This window comes from Alosa alosa, chromosome 23 (genome assembly GCF_017589495.1).
Source record: "Alosa alosa isolate M-15738 ecotype Scorff River chromosome 23, AALO_Geno_1.1, whole genome shotgun sequence".
NCBI classification, from domain to species: Eukaryota; Metazoa; Chordata; class Actinopteri; order Clupeiformes; family Clupeidae; genus Alosa; species Alosa alosa.
Window position 1 is genome coordinate 19,368,113 of NC_063211.1, and position 19,184 is coordinate 19,387,296.

The 19,184-nt window shown below is 42.8% G+C and overlaps 1 protein-coding gene across 10 annotated transcripts in view; it reads left to right on the forward strand.

Annotated features, from left to right (window-relative positions):
• Window positions 1–15,068: 15,068 nt before the first annotated feature.
• Window positions 15,069–19,184, forward strand: part of gulp1b (GULP PTB domain containing engulfment adaptor 1b) — a 58,169-nt gene continuing 54,053 nt past the window's right edge. For all 10 annotated transcript variants that reach the window (XR_007192530.1, XM_048235401.1, XM_048235399.1 and 7 more), the window contains exon 1: window positions 15,069–15,308. Coding sequence is in view for 9 of the 10 variants with exons in the window: in XM_048235401.1 (XP_048091358.1) it covers window positions 15,254–15,308 (55 nt within the window). In the remaining variant the exon portion in view is untranslated. The remainder of the gene's footprint in view (window positions 15,309–19,184) is intronic.

Below are 19,184 nucleotides of genomic sequence, written 5' to 3' on the forward strand. Positions count from 1 at the left end.
TTAAGCATCCAGGAGATCAAATAGTGCAGAAATTCTTCTCTGTTAAATTACACTGAATAAAGCTGCCAGACTCATACAGCCAATGAAGGTGCAGCTATGGCAATGCTTACCCCACATCCAAATTTAGAATCTTCACTTTTTCACTTCACTTGACCTAAGGGGGAAATCATTCTCACTGCAGTGCAAACAAATAACAACTAAAATACATTCTTGAATTGATACGGTATAAATATCATACAAAATGTAAAACTTCAAATGCTAAATCAAACACTCATGAGAGCATATATACAGACTTGTTGTTGCTAGAGCCCTTGGATGTTAAGACCCACTAAAAAGGGAAAAATACTAATGTAATTTCGGGTGGAAAGCTAATGTGCATCCAGATCTCTTTTCAGAGCGATGACAGTAGTAGCTAAGAGAGTGGCCATTAGTCTCCATTCCTTTATGTTCCACACTGTACAAAGTAAAAGCTCAGTGATTTGAGATGACATTAGTATATTTCCATTTTGCCCAAAGCAACAGAGAAAAAGGCAGGAACCCTCTCGGAAGACATGAAAACATGAAAACTAAGGCCATTCTTTCATCTACAGTATGCATGTGCAAATTCAATGCAATGTATTCAGTAAGTTTCAGTAATCTTTTGCAGTAAGTCTATCCTCTTTGGGTTTGAGAATGTTTTGCAGTTGTTTCCATTTTTTTGTGTGTTGCTTGTACTTTTGTGCTTCTGTGTTGCTTTGCGCCTGTTCTATGCTGTAAGCATGTGGACATCTCCGTACCATACAAGCAGTCTCTCAAGGTACAGATAATTGCTCCCCTGCAGCGCCATTTTTTATTTTCCTTCATGCTGTGAAAGAAATTCACTCATCAGGCTTTACAGTCTTCCCTACAGCTCTCTCTGTCTCTCTCTATCTCTCTCTGTCTCTCTCTCTCTCTCTCTCTCTCTCTCTCTCTCTCTCTCTCTCTCTCTTCACGCTGTCCTGGTCTGACTGGCCTGTTGCTTTCCTCTTCAGTATTTTTTTTTCTCTTTCTTTCTCTCTCTTTTTCTCTCAGTCTCTCCCTCTCTCTCTTTGTTGTTCACGCTGTCCTGGTCTGACTGCCCTATTGCTTTGCTTTCGAGCTATTTCTCTCTCCTTCCCTCCCTCCCTCTCTCTCTCTCTTTCTCTCTCTCTCTTGTTCTCCCTCTTGTTCCACGCTGCCCAGTTGCGTGAAAGGAGACATCTGAAGGCGGCGTGTCTTCCTGGGCGATGCGCTTGCCGTCGGCCGGACATGCGAGGCATAAAACTGCTCAGCGAGGCTTGTGAAAGATGATTGTGGGATCAGGAGTAAATCTGCCTCGCAGGGCTCCCCTGGGAGACTGATGTTGGCCGAGTGAGCGTGTGAGTGAGCGAGCGTGTGTGCAACTGCCGAGGCACTCATAAAACGAAAGAAAGTGCTTGCACTTTCTCTCTTTCTCTCACGCTCTGTGGCATCATTCCCTCGCTCTCTCTCAGCCCTCTCCATCTGTCTTTCTCTCTCATTATTGCTTTCGATCTCTCTCCCTGTCTCTCCTTGCACGCTTCTCTCTTTTCATCCTTCTCTTTCTCTCTCCTGCTCTCTCTTCCACCTTTTCACTTTTCATCTCTCTTTATTTCTCTCCCCCCATCTCTCTCTCTCTCTCTCTTTCTCTCTCTCTCTCTCTCTCTCTCTCTCTCTCTCTCTCTCTCTCTCTCTCTCTCTCTCTCTTTCTTTCTCTCTCTTTCTCCGTCTGTCACCAGCATTGTCGATGTGCAGCGAATGAGAATGGGGAATGTGATCGCTTACCTGTGACTGGTGGCTGTGGAATAGAAATCTGTGAATCTACCCAGTAGACATCAGCGCACAGTAACACATTACAACACAACAAACCCATTTCAGAAGGCCATCGTATATCATACCATACTGACATAGTCCTATTACACAGAGAGAGGCATCTTGCAGCAACATATGTCAGAAGGAGGCACAGCAAGTTGCTAGTGCAGGGAGAACTGACTATGGTCAGAGACACTATCTTTGAAAACAATATCATAAATATTCAATATATAAATCTACGAACAGAAAATCATTTTAACTTCCTGGGCATATCTTGCTTTCCATTTGTTTTCAACTACAGGTTCATACGTGCTCTTCCTGAACACTGCTATGCCCGGAGACCAAAGTAAAACATGAGGCTACAACCCTGTACACAAATATACATTTTATCTAGAGAAATGTTTATGCAGTTTTACAACAGTAATATGTCCCAAATTTAGTGTATGGTTTTGCCAAAGTGAGCCTATAAATATAGACCATATTTTTCCATTTCATATCATATTGCAAACTCCACAAATAACCACACTCCAGAGCCCAAAGATAGAGTCTACACTTATTTGGAACACAATGAATCTAAACACAAACAGAAAATACAGTGGTAAAAATTTGAGTGGTGCATAATGCCTTTTCCACCTCAATTTCTGCTCTAAAATAAACTCCACATGCTTGTTGCTGGTGTTGAGATGTAAATGCACGTTTGGGTAACACTTTATAATAACTACACACAATTCATCATTTATTAAGCCTTTGTTACTTATTAGTTAATGGTTTGTTCATCATTAGTAATTTCCTGTTCATACATAATTTATCATCAGTAAAGCATTTGTTCACACATTTATAAATGGTTTGTTCATAGTAAATAAGCCTATCCAAAAAATATGTTTGTAAGTACATGATATATACTTAATCGGGTTGACTACTTTTGCAAACTATTACAAAATGCTTTGTTCATCATTTGTAAACCATTGTTCCTATGTTAATTCTCATAAATAAAGTATTTGTACACACAGTTATAATGGTTTGTTCATAGTAAATAAATTACTTAATCAAAATCATATTATTGCATAATTTATTAAGTATCAACAATAATGTATAAACATATTTTAGATATAGGCTTATTTACTATGAACAAACTATTTATAACTGTGTGAACAAATGCTTTACTGATTACTAATTCCTAATGATGAACAAACCATAAACTAATAAGTAACAAAGGCTTAATAAATGATGAATTGTGTGTAGTTATTATAAAGTGTTACCCAGGTTTGTTTATGCATGTTAGCCCCACTGAGGGAGAAGTAAACCTCTCTTTTTGTTTGGTTCCACCTGTGCCCACCCACAGGTTCTCACTGTCTGTTTCGAGCCTCCGCAGTTCTGACTCAACGCACCCCTCCATAAACTCATCAAGCGAGAACAAACCAGGTTGTCAGAGAGGCCCCACTGTGGCATGGAACGACAACACAAATTGAAAATCAAAGCGCCTTCCAAAGTCTAAGAGCTATTATTCTGGCAATGTTCTTCTATTTATATATCATTGAGAGGATTTAATCTACTGTGCAAACTAACTGTGCAGCACACATATTGCAATTTGGCAAAGGTGCCACAAGCAATGAAATGATATTGACGATGTGCAGCCCTAAAAGTAGACTATTGTCATTGTCGTTAAAACAAATCTGTCCAGCTGCTTTGGGAACATGTCCTTTGCAAGAAGTACTTCTGGGACAGAAGATGTCACCAGTCGGGACCTCGGACTGAGACACGTCAATCAATGTGAGCCCTGGGAGTGCCGTTATCAGTCAAGGTTGTCTGATTGTGTCAGCCTTAACACTCACGCACAGCGTTTAGAGTCATCAGTGATGGCCTCAGTGGCCACAGGTCTCCCCTCGCTGTACAAAATGAGAGATTGATGTGGTGCGCCTTTGCCTTTTTACTGAGCAGCTTGCTGGACTGAGCCGGTGCAATCATATGGTTTATTGTCCTGTTGCGAGACCCTGACAAATCGAGTCGGGTGTTGGGGGGGTAGACTGCCATCACTGTTCTCTCTGCTCCAGTAAACACTCATCTCTTATGACCTGCAGAGAGAGATAGAGAGAGAGAGAGAGAGAAGACTGAATTGGCAAGTCAGGAGGTTTATGGAAAGAGGGCGTGGGATGAGAGGAGAGGGAGAGGTGGAGATGCAAAGGAGGTGAGTATGGCATGGGGAGAGAGAAGAGGGGAGAGGAGGAGGAGAGGAGGAAAAGGTAGGTATGCGGGGAAAGAGAGGGTAGGAAAAAGCATAGCAAAACATGCAGTAGAGGGGGATGAGAGAGGACGAGGAGGGGGGGACGAGAGTGAGGAGGAGGAGGGGGGTATAAGGGGAGAGGAGATGAGTATAGTGAGTGGGGACAGGGGGCGGTATGGAAGGAGGAGAGAGTGGAGGGGAAGGAGGGTAGGAAGTGAGTTTGGGAGGAGGAAAGGAAGGGATAGAGAGGGGTAAGGGAGTGAAAATGGGAACACCGCTGTCATGAACTGATGTTGTTTGAGTCCCGTAAATCCCCTTAAAAAGTGCTGTTGCCACTTCAGCACTTGAGCCCTCTTTTATCTTAGAGCATATTCTGCCTATAAGCCGACTTCATGTTTATACTACCATCTTGCCGTCACTGGCAGTTAATGCTAGTTTGCTGCAACCATGAACTACTTTGGGTTGTGTAACTGTCTTGTTTGCCGACCTCTGTTTATCGGGTTCTTAGCACACAAGTAAACAACTCTCTCTCTCTCTCTCTCTCTCTCTCCCTCTGTCTTTGTAGTGCTCCTACATTTAAATTTCATATTTTCCGCTTTTCTTAAAAAAAAAAAAAAAAAAACATCCACTGTATCAGAGCACAGGAACTTATTTGGTGAGAGTGCAGTTTGCCCTCATAGCATAGACAGAACATAAATGTGATTTAGAAAGGGATGACTCGGCATTTTGTTGATTTACTATAATGCCGTAATATATTTTTAATCCATGACTCCAATAACGCTTCAAGGATGGGTTTTCTGATGACACGGACGGATTTTACTTCTTCACCAGACACATACACATACACACACACTCATAGTTAGGCACACACACAAATACACACACACTCACACACATACACACACACACGTATATTCTGAAACAGGAAGGGAGAGAGAGAGAGAGATAAAGAGAGAGATGCACTGCAGCCTGACACTGCAGACTAAAAATAAATCACATCACTCATTCTGTGGTGTATTGGTGTGTTTGGATAAAAGCTCCTCCTGAGATGACGGGTTGACTGATCAGCTCGCTGCTGTGTAACAGGCACACTCCATGAAGTTCTCTCTTCTTCCGCTGCTGAGAACTCGTATCCTTCCTACACACACACACACACACACACACACACACAAACACACACACACACACACACACACAGAAAAACTATGAGATGCTCCAGCTGGGACTGACAATCCATCACACCCAACAAGTCAGTCAATTGGTACAAAAGTTAGACTCCTGTTTCAAAAATGAGTTGTCTGTCTATGATAGGAGACCAGCATCCCATGCATCTGGCTCTTAACGGTCTTGGTGATGGACTGACAGTTCAGGGGTACAGTCGGCCTATGTGTCTTTTTTTCGTCCCCCTTGATGGACATCTGACGCTGACGCTCAGGAGAGCAATTTTCAGCGTGAAAAGTCCACGCCGCGTGGCTTCAAAAAGCATCCTGTCCATGAGAGAGTCAGAATGTGCATATACGAACACCTCGCTGCCTTGTGTGACAGAATTCGACTTCAAAAGTATCCTCTCCAACAATGCGACAATGTGAATGCTAGCGTCAACACTGGCCTTTTAAAGGTTTCGCACTTCCCCATGTGGCCTGTGAGTGACCTGGGGTCATGCTGAAGGTTAGCCCCCTTCAGCCAGGTGTCAGGTGAGGCCCTTAAGCAGGGCTGGTGATCAAAAGCAGCTCTGAATGGGGCTTCGTCACGGCATGAAAGCTTTCCTGGGATCAAAAAAAAAAGGATCCTACAGGAACAATGAGATGAGTCTCTTCATCCTTTCATGCTGTTCATGAGCCCAGCAAGATGCATCCACATGCACACACACACACACACACACACACACACAGACTTGGGCACACATACATGCTCATGCAAACACACACACCAGTGCACCGATGCATACACAATGCACCAATGCATACACACTCACACACACACACACATACTGTACACACAGTCTTACACACACACACACACACACAGTCTCACACACACACACCAGTGGCATAAACATCATGATCCCTGCTGACACATTCACACACAGCAGTGGCATGGCAGTCTCTCACACACACACACACACACACACACACACACACACACACACCCACACCAGTGGCATAAACATCATGATCCCTGCTGACACATTCACACACAACAGTGGCACACACGCGGTCACACACACAAACACACACATACACACACTCACACACACCAATGGCATAAACATCATGATCCCTGCTGTACTATACATGCCGCCCAAAACACATGCCACCACAACACAATCTGGCAACCACGGGTATGAGATTTCTTTTGCATCACTTCCCTGAGCAGAGGCCTGCGTACCTCCCGCACATGTGCACCTCCCAGTAGGGAGGCCCACACCAGCCTAACGAGGCAATCATAATTGTCCCTGGTGTTTCAATGCTGTCATTACCATTGCAATGTGATGCAATTGGTCGCCATCCCGCTGTTAAGTTGCAGGGCTCAGAACAAATCAATTACAGTGTGTCGAAGCTAAGGGGCGGCTGTTTTCACAAAGCACAACAAACGTGTATCTGAGAGTGTGGTATCTCTTTATTGTATGGCAGCATGGCAAAAAAGGCCCTCATCATTCATTCCCAGTGTCTCAGCACATTACTGTGTTTCTAAAGAAGTGGTCTCCAACAGGTAGCGCTCCAAAAGGTTCAATGAACATTTTCATAAATCTGATAACACAGACACTTGGTATACCTGTTAAAATTTCTATCAAATCAAATTCAGTCTACAAATAGAGAAGGTAAAGGTGTTGAAAAGAGCCTTAAAATGCATAAGAAGTGTATTCAGCTAATGAGTGTAGATCTGTTATGTGAATACATATTACTACTAATATAAAATTGTAGCTCTCGGACAAAAGCAACAGGAAAAAAGGTTTGAGACCCCTGGTTTAAAGTAACTGTCAGATTTGGTATAGTTTGTAATTTTTTAGATAGACAGGTATATGTTGTTTTCCCCCATAAATGATGTAACACAGAATCCTGCTGTACCCTCACAAGTCTCCTATCTGGTTTGTTTTGGACCTGTAGTGCTACCCATGAGAAATAACACACTTTTATCACCAGCAGGGAAATTTAGATCAATATGGATCATACTGTAATGAGGGGAAGGGCTTCTCTCACTGAAGGTAATAACCCATTGGATTTACTTAATTTTAATGTGTACATCGGTTGCACACAAATGAAATGTCTTAAATTAATGTAGCATCATTCTTTTGGTTTACAAAACTGATTCATACCATAATTACTCAATTTGACTACTACCTTGAATACTATTTCCAATGAATTTATGTCAATTACATTTGAATAAAATACACATGATTTTTCAACATGACTGTGTAATACAAGTTGTAATATACTGACTGAAAACAGGCATTCAGATGTTGCAGTTTACATTGCTGCATCAATGATCATTGTAGATTGGGTGGAACCACGGATATCTTGTGCAAGCTCAATACCTAACGCACTCATGGTGGAAATAAACCATGGTTCATCTCAAAGCATAACATAACATACAACCCGGCTCCAAGATTCTACTGGTCATAGCATAACTTTCATTAAGAAAACCCATGAGAAAACTTTAGGCAACACTGATAGCTGCATGATTTTCTCAGTGTTCTTGCAAAGGTTTATGGGAACACAATGAAGTGGTGGCAGAATGAGGAGGCTTATGGAAAGAAGACGCGGTGGGATGATAGGAGAGGGAGAGGTGGAGATGCAAAGGAGGTGGCAAAATATGTTATGGCATGGGCAGAAAAAAACGAGAAGAGTCAAAGAGGGTTCCAGACATACAAAGAGGAGAGGAGAGGAGGGGGCACATATAATAATGAAAAAATAAGAGCAGCAAAATTTTGTCCAAATTGTGCATAGGGTTTGACCTAAGTAATAAAGAAAAGTGTAGGTATGGGGTTTTCAGGAAACAACACCAAGTTGTAGTGTACAAGGTGCAAGTGTTCAAGGAAGAAAATGTCATATGGCACAATGTGATCATGGGTTCAGTACTTACTAAACATTCATCTTACATGATTCTGTTGGATAAATTCATTGCTGTGGCAAAATGATGGCTGTTAGTTTAACAGTGTTGGTGGTCCAGGAGAGGTCTTCATAAAGGAATTTGGTGCTGCTCGCTCTCTCCACCACAGCACCGTCGATGGTATGAGTTTGTGTGATTCCATCAGTTTTGTGGTTTAAAAAAATGAACAAACCCTCTTTTCCTTTTTTGGCAGTGTATCCAGTAGCCAGTTGCAGAGGTAGGTACTGAGTCCCAGTTTGTCAAGTTTGCAGATGATTGTTGTGGTATTATGGTGTTGAATGCAGAACTAAGTCTATAAACAGCAATCTCACATATGAGTCTCCCTTTTTTTCCAGGTGGGTGAGGGCTGGGTGGAGGGCAGAGCAGATTGCATCCTCTGTAGACCGCTTGCAAACTGGAAGGGGTCCAGGTGGGGGGAGAATGGCTTTGAACATGATGGGTGTCAGTGCCACAGGGCTTCATTGAACAGGATGGCAGTTTTCTTGTGATGGTCATTTGAAACATGATGGGACTAGGGACTTAAAGATGTCTGTGAAGACATCCTTTCCTCGCGCAGTCCTTCAGCGCCATGTTGTCTGGACCTGTTGCCCACGTGTTGATAGCAGCAAGTGTCCTCTTCAACACAGGGGCTGCTCATGTAACATGCTGTTTTGTGCTTCATTTCAGGTTGTTGAGCAGAGGGATGTTGCTCTCAAGGGCCTGAATGCCCTGGACCTGCTGTCTTTGAAGTGGGTGGTTATCTTGTGAGTGTATTCCTTTTTTGCTTCCCTTGATGCCACGGGACAGGTTGGCTCCCATTTTCCCCAGCTCTGTACTTTGTCTCTGGCCCTCAGTGTCCCCTGATAGTTAGCATTTTTTTTGCATCATATCATGGTGATGTAAGAGGTTACAGTGTCTGTACATGTCTGTCCGGTTGTTGTAGGCTGCCTGCTTAAACATTTCCCAGTCTGTTGTGTCAAAGCAGTCTTGAATATCTTTTAATTTGTTCGCTTTTTTACCCTTTGTCTGTATGCGGGCATTAGCATAACAGTGAATGGTCTGAAAGTCCAATTTTTGTATTTTTGTGTGTGTGGGAGACAGGTCCATACTGAAAAATCAACATGCTGGTGTAGCTTTGGAAGTACGGTTTTAGATCATGGTTAAAATCAAAATGGTGAAACCGTCTATGACTGACAGCCTGGTACAGTTCACTAAGAGCCGGCTGTTGTTGTTGGTAGGCGGGATGTAAGAATGTGTTTTCCTTGGCAGGTAAAAAAGGTCGGCACTTTATGATCATAAACTCTGCCAGTGGTGAGCAGTGTTTGCATACATTCATCCACGGATGTGAACCACAATGGCCCTGTCTGCTCGAGCAGCTGCTCCAGTTGTACAGCAGAGTCCGAATGATTTAACCAAGTCTCAGTGAAGATTAACCTTCGATCTCAGCACGCCATTTTGTTGTCCAGTCATTTGCCATTCAATCAGGTTCCCATGAGGTTGTGTGTCATTCAAAACTAGACTGCTTTATGCAATTGTAACATAACATGATTTGATAATGTGGACAGCCCTGACTTTCCCTTTTTTACAGTGTGATAGTCATTTTTTTTGCATATATCATGCGACATCAGCAAGCATGAATGATCATGAAAATGTATGACGATGTTTAGCAGGCTGACATTCATCCACAGTGAACCACGCGCAATGGATGACCATCATTAGGTTCCCTGGACAGCAACGGCTAACGGCTCTGTGCATGAATGTCGATGTTTAACGGAGCGGAATGGATGACCATACACATCAACCCACACACATTTCAAAAGTCAATGAGCTGAGGGCTGATTCCATACGTGTTGGAAATGTAAAATTTTAATTAGCTTGAGACTTTTTTTTTCATTGCTATCTGTGATGGGGGGAGGATGAGATCGATATGAGTGTAAATTACCGACAGCTACACGGGAACTAGAAGTGCTGTCATTTGCAGATTCTGATAACCAGCCCCTGCTGTACATTAGCGGGTTGATCTCTTCAAATAGGGCGACCTGAGATGGGGCGACCATCGTGTCGGCCATCATGATCATAAAACAAAGCAAACAGGAGGGAGCCAATCTCATCATTAAGGGAGAGCCTTTTTAATGCCTGCCCTGTCAGCATATACTCTAAGCCAGACGATAGCTTTGTTAACATACAGGCTGCACACACTGTAAAAAAGGAAAACGACATGTGGTATCTCCATATCACATGTACTATAACAGTGGTGGAAGTGACAGGTAGAGAAGTCATGCAACAACAGGAAGGTTGCTAGTTTGAGCTCGCTCTCCCCTGGACCTGTGGATATGTCCTTGAGTGAGACACTGAGCCTCACACAGGTCCAGATGCGATGTGTAGGTTGGTGCCCTCACATGGCAGCCTTCGCCGCATGGCGTGTGAATGTGGTGAATGTGAGCCATAAATCTGTAAAGCCCCTTTGAGTGCTCGTAGGAGTAGGAAAACGGCATATAAATGCAGTCCATTTACCATTCGCCTCCGTAGGATTCTCTCTGTATGGTACAGCCCTGAACTCGTGGGTGAATAGGGCAAACCCCTGTAATTACTACTTTGTTCCTGCCTCCTTTATATAATAACATAGGAACTCTCAGAGGCAGTAAACAGGAAGATAACCTGAAGTGCAATGTGCTGCACGTCAATCAATAATAGAGAATAACACAGCAAACAGAAAACACAGCATCCTCCCTACACAACTGTAAGTGTACAAGCATTACACACAACACTGAGAACAAGTTCATACTCTGCGCAGCACCGTTTCAACCCCTAGCAAAATTACTATTCTGGAGGGATGGCATTCAGTCATGGAAACAGACAGACATACACAGAGAATTTGATTGGTTTTAAACAAAAAAAAACGTCCCTGGTCGGCAGGCAATGGTGGTGAAGCAGACTCAGAGCAGTTTGTGTAATTTACTGTAGGCTACAGGAGATGGTCCATCCATCAGGTAAGCTCTCCAACCCTTTCATCACAAACATAAGATTGCCAACTTTCGTGCCATTACATCAGTCTAATACCCTGCCTTCAGCCGAGGCTAAGGTCCCCTCCCCTCACTTCACCTGAGGTGATTCTGATGATTACACGAGTTTCTTCCCATGTGATGCTCAAGCCAGTGCCCAGTCCTGTGGCACTCAAGGCCAATTCAATCATATATGGGTGAATGCAATGACCAGTCAGCCATTTAGAGACCAGCTCCTCCTACCAGTGACAGTTCACAGGTACAACTCCATTAAGGCTCTACCTACCACACAAGTTCATCAAAAAACATTATTACATCATTTTCAAAGTCTTGGTTAAACGCTGAGTATGTAAGCCCTCAATTGCTTATTATATACCTGAAATGCTATATTTCCTGTGTGTTACTTGCACCTGATATAGACCGCATGAGACAGTGTTGTATGCAAATTGAATAAAACAAAACCATGTCAGATTGTGTTTCAATCAGAAAGAATAAAAAATAAAGAAAAGAAAGTGTTCCCATGAATATCCTTCTAAGTGTATTAATCTCATAGCAGGATACTTTTTGCAAAATCAATGTATAGACTTTGGCTAATAGGTGGGAATTGCAGTAAATGCTTTATAAATATGCTGGATCTCCTGTGTTTGTCATATTAAATATGGATAACTTAATATGATAACATCTGCTTTGTGCTTCAGTGTTTGATGATAATATCTGCTAATCGATAGTTCAATCACATCTAGTACATCGATAAATAAGACCACATTAATATGGTTTTAATGCTTAATTAAGAGGAAATAACTAGTGCACTTTCATAAATAGAATAAAGGATTTATGATCATAATTTCATTTTCTTCTGAAAGCGCTGAGCAAACTGAATAAATAATCATATATATGAAAACTGTATCTGGAGAAAGGCCCATTTTTTTCTATCACTTTGAATTATGATTGTTCATAAAGTTGATAAGCATTTCCTGTCTGGAAATATTAGATATATTCTGAATTATCTTAATTAAAAACTTTGTTTAACATGCACAAAAGAAACAGAAACCTGCAGAGTTGGAATAAAATTAAGCAAAGCAGGAAGATTTATGAAACACTTTGTACACCACTATTTCTCATAAAAATGAAATAACCTACTGGAATGCCCTGATAAGACTTTGCACAACCAGAATATGTGCACAAGTACATTTTAAATGTAAAGATTTTTATTGTTCTAGCTTCTGTGTTATTTAATGCTTATATTTTAATTTGTCACAAATTAAACACATTTATAATCTAATTCCAATCGATAGTCTCATAATAATAATGTCTGACCAGTTATCAGCCCATTTGCAATGCAACGATTGTGACATTTGGTGACATTTGATTCCAATTGCACATGCGAACAGCGCTGCATGATTTCCCTATAGTAGCAGTTGATTCTGTTCAAAAGACCTTCCTGAAAAAATAAATGACTGAAACACATTGCAGAAGCCATTTCCTCTCTCTACCTCTCTCTCTCTCCTTCTCTTTCTTTCTCTCTCTCTCTGTACAGAACAGCTGCTTTAGACTCTGGCACCCAGACTGAGTCCATTATTTTCTGGCCTTGCTGCCCGCTGGTGATTGCATCATCAACATGGCCGGAGGTACCCCAGAGTCCACTGTTATCTCGGCAACGTCCACACCAGCCCCAGAAAGGCACTAATGGACGAGGAAGGTGTGCTCCCCTGGAAGAGATTCCTCCTCAGTCCACTGCTGGTCTGGGTATGAGTGACATAGGCTATTAACTGAAATGAAGTGAGGGCACTATTACCCCTTCCCATTCCATCAGCCTCAAAAGCCCTTACCCCACCCACTCACCCATCATCTACTATGGCCAGAGTAGTGAGATAATGCTCTCTGGGTCTCTGTGTTCGGGAACATCTACTCATTCAACATATATGGGGTGCACCATATAGTGAATAACCACAGTGCACTGCGTAGAGTATGAGTGGTTGTTCTGAACACAAAGGAGGTCTCTGTTTACCAAAATTGACTTCCTTTTCCAGAGCCACTTCAGCTGTTGTTTACGTACCTATACCTCAGGTAAACTTCCCAACACAATAACAGCAGCCACTCCGACACCGACTGTTCCTGAAATAGCTCCAGTCCTTTCTGATCAGGCCCCAAATAGAGTCCACACTCAGCTACTCGCTGAGACTGCAGCTCCTGTGCTGTGTTTCATCCCTATAGCTCAGCATCTAAATAAAAGAACAAAGCCAGGAGACCAGCTCAGCCAGCCCACAGATAATGAATGAGAGGGGGACACAGTCATCCTCGTCACCACCACACTGCAGAGAGCCACACTTGTGTGGCTGGTGTCACAGGAGACAAATTATCCCTCCCTCGAGGCAGGGTGTTGGGGGGGTGGTTGCTAAATCGATTCGACACATCCTCCAGGAGAGAACCCCAACCTGGTGCAGACACTCTGCATGGATGACACGTGGCACTGATTACAGGTAATGGTTTCGAAATGAGTTCTCTCCATTCCCTCTTAATAAGCGGACACAGATGCGCCCGGGCGCTCGGCAAAAAAACAAAGCCAGGTGATCGGATCAATTTGTGATTACGGTGCCCGTTAGTGATTAGTGGGAGAAATTCTCTAGTGCACCCGGCACCGACACGAGACAGATGCTGCAACTGCTGGTCGAATCTCAGGAGCCGCCGGTGGGTTGCTCAACTAGTGGCTCTTGAGGAGAGATGATATGCAGGTTTAATAGACTCTATAAAGCATCTGAGTCCATGCAATCAAATCCAAAGTTATACTCTGGCCTGTGGTCTGAAGTGAGGTTCACACACACACACACACACACACACACACACACACTTGCTCAGGCAGTCCATGATCCCAGTGATTATGCTAGTGTGTGAACGTCAGCACTGCTCTTGACTATATGTATGAAGACCAGTCCTACTAAATGTTGGCCAAGTGACACCTGAATACACATGCATGCACACACTCCAGAATGGTGGCAATGAGAAGTCTTGATACAGTACAGTAGCACAGAAGAGGGTAGAACAAAACTGGTGAAACACCAGACCTACTCCTTGGCCAAGTGACGCCTGAATACACATGCATGCACTCACTCTAGACGCTAGAATGGTGGCAATGAGAAGTCATGACACAGTACAGTAGAGGAGGGTGGAAGGAAACTGCCAGGGCAGAGATGAGAAGGAGGGAGAGAGGGAAGAAAATAGAGGGAGAGGGGGGGGGCTCTGTGGCCGGTGGGTAAATTTAATAACAGATACAGTGGGGAAGAAGCTTGACAGACTTGCAGGCTTTGGTCCTGTCTCTGCCTGTCTGTCAAGAGTTCTTTATTTGTCTGATCTTCGCCTCCCTTGTTCCATTTGGCAGAGAATGATCGGCTGGCTCTGTGACACCTCTGATCAGCTCATCCCCCTGTGGCCCTCATGGTTCATTCAGGGATGCGGGTGATAGTTGGATGGATCAGACACTCCTTGGTTCTGCTCCTGTCCTTTTCTGCGAGGGATATGACTACTCAAGAGAAAAAATAAGTGGTGACAGTAAACAGCTCTAGCAGATATAAAAATGCTATTAATAGATTACAAAGGGAGAAGCATTTGAAATACACAACAAGTCTAAGGTAAAATAATTTTATAACTACTATAACTAACTATATTATAATAACAATTTTGTCATTGTTTCATATTTGTTTTCCGCCCTGTTTTTGTTGATTGTACAGCACTTTGGTAATCTGTTGTTGTCATGTGCGTAATGTGTTTTACAAATTAACTGACACTGACATTGACACATAGTGTGATTAGCCACTCTTCTATGTTAAACTGAATTGAATGAGATTGTGTTTGAGTCGGGACAATACCAGACGCTACATCACGTTGACCGCTGGGTGGCTAAAAACGCATTTTAACGGCTTGGGGAATGAAGCCAGCGTCCTATCTTGCCTCGCTGTTTACTTCCCCTCAGGACGGATGATCAGTCTGTCCCTTTAACGGGACTATCGGCTGCGGATTCCAGTAGAAAAGCGACGTTTTAAATGCCTGCCTTGACGTCACTAAACTTTTTAAGCAGCTCCAGCGAGCGGAATGTGAGGAGACTGTAGTGCGGGTCCCAATGGTAACGGAGGCGAGCGGCTCAACGCGCCACAGCCAGAAAATCTCCACTCTCAGTGAGTTTGTACTCTGCGCTTTTATACCTCTTGCCTGAACTCGGACAAAACCTCTGAAAGCAGAATGGAATGTTTATCTATAGTAGGCAGAGTTTTGACAAGAAATACATCCATAAACACAAAGTTCTTGTCATAGTAGTCTGTCTGGTGCGCTTTGAGCAGCGAATAAATTACGTTGTAAAGATTAGATATTTAGATATCGTCTAGTTCCATTTATTACGCGCGTAATTCACAATACCCTCATAATTCAGAAATATCAGAAATATATGCATCAGCATGTTTATTGGTCATTTCGAACCGGGACGTAATGAATGGATTTTGTAGAATGAGGATATTGGTGTTTGTTTCTCTTTCTGATGATAGTAAAATTAGGTTTTTCAAGTCAAGTCGTAGTGGTAACATGCTTTGATATGGATATTTCGACTGTTTTGATTGATTTAGTAAAATAATTAAAGTATAGACATTTCGCGAAGATGTAAAAATGGGTTGAAATGGCACGTGCAGATTGAACGGTGTCAGGACCGAGGGGCACAAAGTGCGAGCGGTTTCAGGGCTGCATTTGGAAGCACCTTGGAAGATGTCGGTAAAGAAGATAGGTGTGTTTTTGTCTGTCTTCTATAAGATCACTCATCCACAATTGTCCACATTGTCCTGCAGACCCGTGTAAGCCTAAGGCTATCACTCAAAATATCATTATGGGTAAGATAAATATGTAAGGTAGCCTAGTATATTTTTGACACATGTACCCAATCCATCTTATATCCTGGTATTTTTTCATCAAGCTTTCGGTTGCTTTTTTGCAGTGTCTGCCAAACATGTATAACTTAAATCTTCGGGTTGAATGACATTGCTGACTGGACAGCCATCTTCTTGAAAGTGCCCTTGGCTATTAGAATTAGATTTCTCAGCCCACCAAGCGTACTTGGCACTCGCCATTAAAGTTGGCAGGCCAGCTCTGTACGTCAGAACTGACCTCCGTGATATCCACCTGCATGGATGACTTATTTGTGTAAAACTCTTAAACAGGGTCAACAGAATCCTTCAGCATTCAAGTCAGAGGTGCGCTGCAGAGTCTTTGATTCTATGCCAGCACGCATGGCAGGATAGATTGGTGATTGTAATTATGTCTAGAATATAATTTGTTTCGTAGAATGATTTATCTCAATGCATAGACGAAATGACTGTCCCAGTGATCCAGCTATTCTCATCTATTGAATGGAAACAGATCCATGTAGCTTGCAGGCTATAAATATGTATGAATGGCTTGCACAGCGAACATGCATAATTGCATTGGCATATATGTAATCAGTGAAGCATTGTTGCTCTCTCTCTCTCTCTTTCTCTCTCTCTCATAAGAATGAGCTCTACACTGGACGCATGGGCAAACTCCATTAAGTGCTATACATCAAACAAAAAGGCTAACCCCATGATCACATCTTAGCATAATAATTAGTCCTTCTTAGTCCCTTATAGTTTATTCTTAGCAAAACACAAAGCACCAAAGATTTATCTCAAGACTCCTATCCCCAATCCTTGTCTTATTCATGTAGGCCCATAAGCACTGTCATGTGAGGCGGCCATATGTTCCTAGTCATTGTTTTTTGAAACCTTTCCCACTCTGTACTTCAAATAGCCAAGGCCACAGTCAAAAGGCTTGAACCAAAGATCCTTGTTACCAGCTCCGCTTTAACCCTCTCTGCTTGAACCCTGTGGATCTGATTGGATAATAGAATTGGCAGGCCAAGCAGTCTTCCATCGCCCAGGCTGAAAGCGGAGCTACTGGCTTGTGAAGGGGGGTAGAGATGAAGTCTGTCTCTGTGCGTGAGGAACACATTAGGGTGCCTCGTTTTCATTTATTTATTTCCAGTGCGTACTGTATCGAACATCCCCCGAGGAGGCCTAATCGAGACCAGAGTGGCCATTTATTATCATTATCACAATTAGACTGAAGCAATCAATAGAAGTTGAATCAAGGAGAAAGGATCATATGGAAAGGATCATATCTCTCTTTTTGCCGCATCTAACGTGACACACTACTTTCCAGCTCTCCATTTTCTAAAGTCACTCACTGGGGGTGAGAACTGTTCAGAGGGCAGATGCTGATAGGCGAAGTGCAACTTTTCTTTTTCACTTCAGTGCACTGCAGACATTTTCCCATTCATGCGGATGAAAAGGAAAGTTTGTTTAACTTGCTCTGAGAGCCAGTTCAGATCGTTCCATTTGTGTGAATGTTTTTCGAGGGTGTTTTGGAGTCACCCTCTTGGCATCGACCAGACATGTCTGGACCGAAGCTTGTTGTGTTGATTTAGTACAGTTTTTTGCCAGCAACTACATCAAAAAGCATTCATATGTAGTTGTGAGTAGATCGAAGGTGACAAGACTTGGACTATGACCTGCGACTCTGAAGTCTCAGTGCTGCCGTTGACCCGCTGGCCTTTATCTCCACAAACACTATGTGATGAAAACGATGTAAGACATTTTCATAACAGAGGAATGAGTCCAGGAAATGGCAACTCCGCTGCAACGCTTCAAAGTCTTCTCTCTCTTAGATTGGACTTGATTCTGTCCTAAATTGAAAACGACGGCACTGTATGGAGCAGCTTGAATAACGCTCCTGAGGCAGACAGCGTATCGGTTTGATTTGAGCCATGCATAGATATTGACTGCTAGCAGTTTAAGCTGACAGCACAGAATTCTCAAGCAAGCAACAGTTGCGGAGCTGTTCTACTCACAAGTCAGTCGCCAGTGATTTATCTGCGTCTGCGCCCCAAGTCTACTCCATTCCACAGGTCGGCCTTGCCCTTGATTTAAACCTGGTATTGATCAAGTATTTACACATGAGAAATATGGGGTACTTTTTCATTTTTATACCCTCATTTGCAGCCTTAAATTATTTAAAATGTTCTGTGATTATTCAAGGAGTGCTCATTTGAGTTGCTTAGTAATGCAAGGCGGGGGATTCAACAAGAAATGACATTGCAGGCCTGTATTTGAGAAGCCCCTGTAGAGAGGCCAGCGTTCTCCACAGCAGGGCTCAAACTTCACGTTTAAACACTTTAAACTGAGGTGCACTGCGCAGATAATTGGTGGTGCTGTATTTTTGCCAGTTTCAGTCTCATTCTCCTGAAACTGGGACAGGCGTGTCATGGAGAATTTAGCCGCTCCTGCGACACCACATCCTTTCAAAGCTCAAAACTCCCCCTGAAATTTAAATCAACAATTACCCCCCTTACTAGGCGCAATCCGCCAGAGTCTTTTTGCATGCTGAAATACTTTGTTGATGGAAATACAAATACTTGACCGACTATGTGACTCATTCACAGACTCCCTGTATCACAGCAGAGTTCTTTTATTTAAGATATTTAATATAGGTATATGTTTTATTTTGTTTAAATATTTTTTTCTTTAAACTTATTTTAATATCTTACCCCAGAGATTACTGTTTGGCATGGAACACCTGGTGGGAGCACATAGGAGTCTTTCTCTTCTTTTCCTTTCTCTCTCTTGTTCTGTGTAAAATGTTTGTGTAAGAATGTGTGTGTTTGTGTGTGTGTGTGTGTGTGTGTGTGTGTGTGTGTGTGTGTGTGTGTGTGTGTGTGTGTGTGTGTGTGTGTATGCATGGGTTCCAACAACTACCCTGCATCAAGAGTTCCCTTCTGATTATTGCACTGGAGAAAGTGATTACTGCACTGCGTTGCCTTGATGAGGGGGTATCAGCCTCCTCCACAATCAGCCAGCATGAATAAGTTCATTTGGATTTATGAGCATGGGAGAATGATGGAACAGAAACGGGGTGGTCGTCAGCGTTTATTCTATTCTACTGGCATCGAAGATGGACAAGCATAAATCTTTTGAGGAAAAAAACAGCTGGTGCAT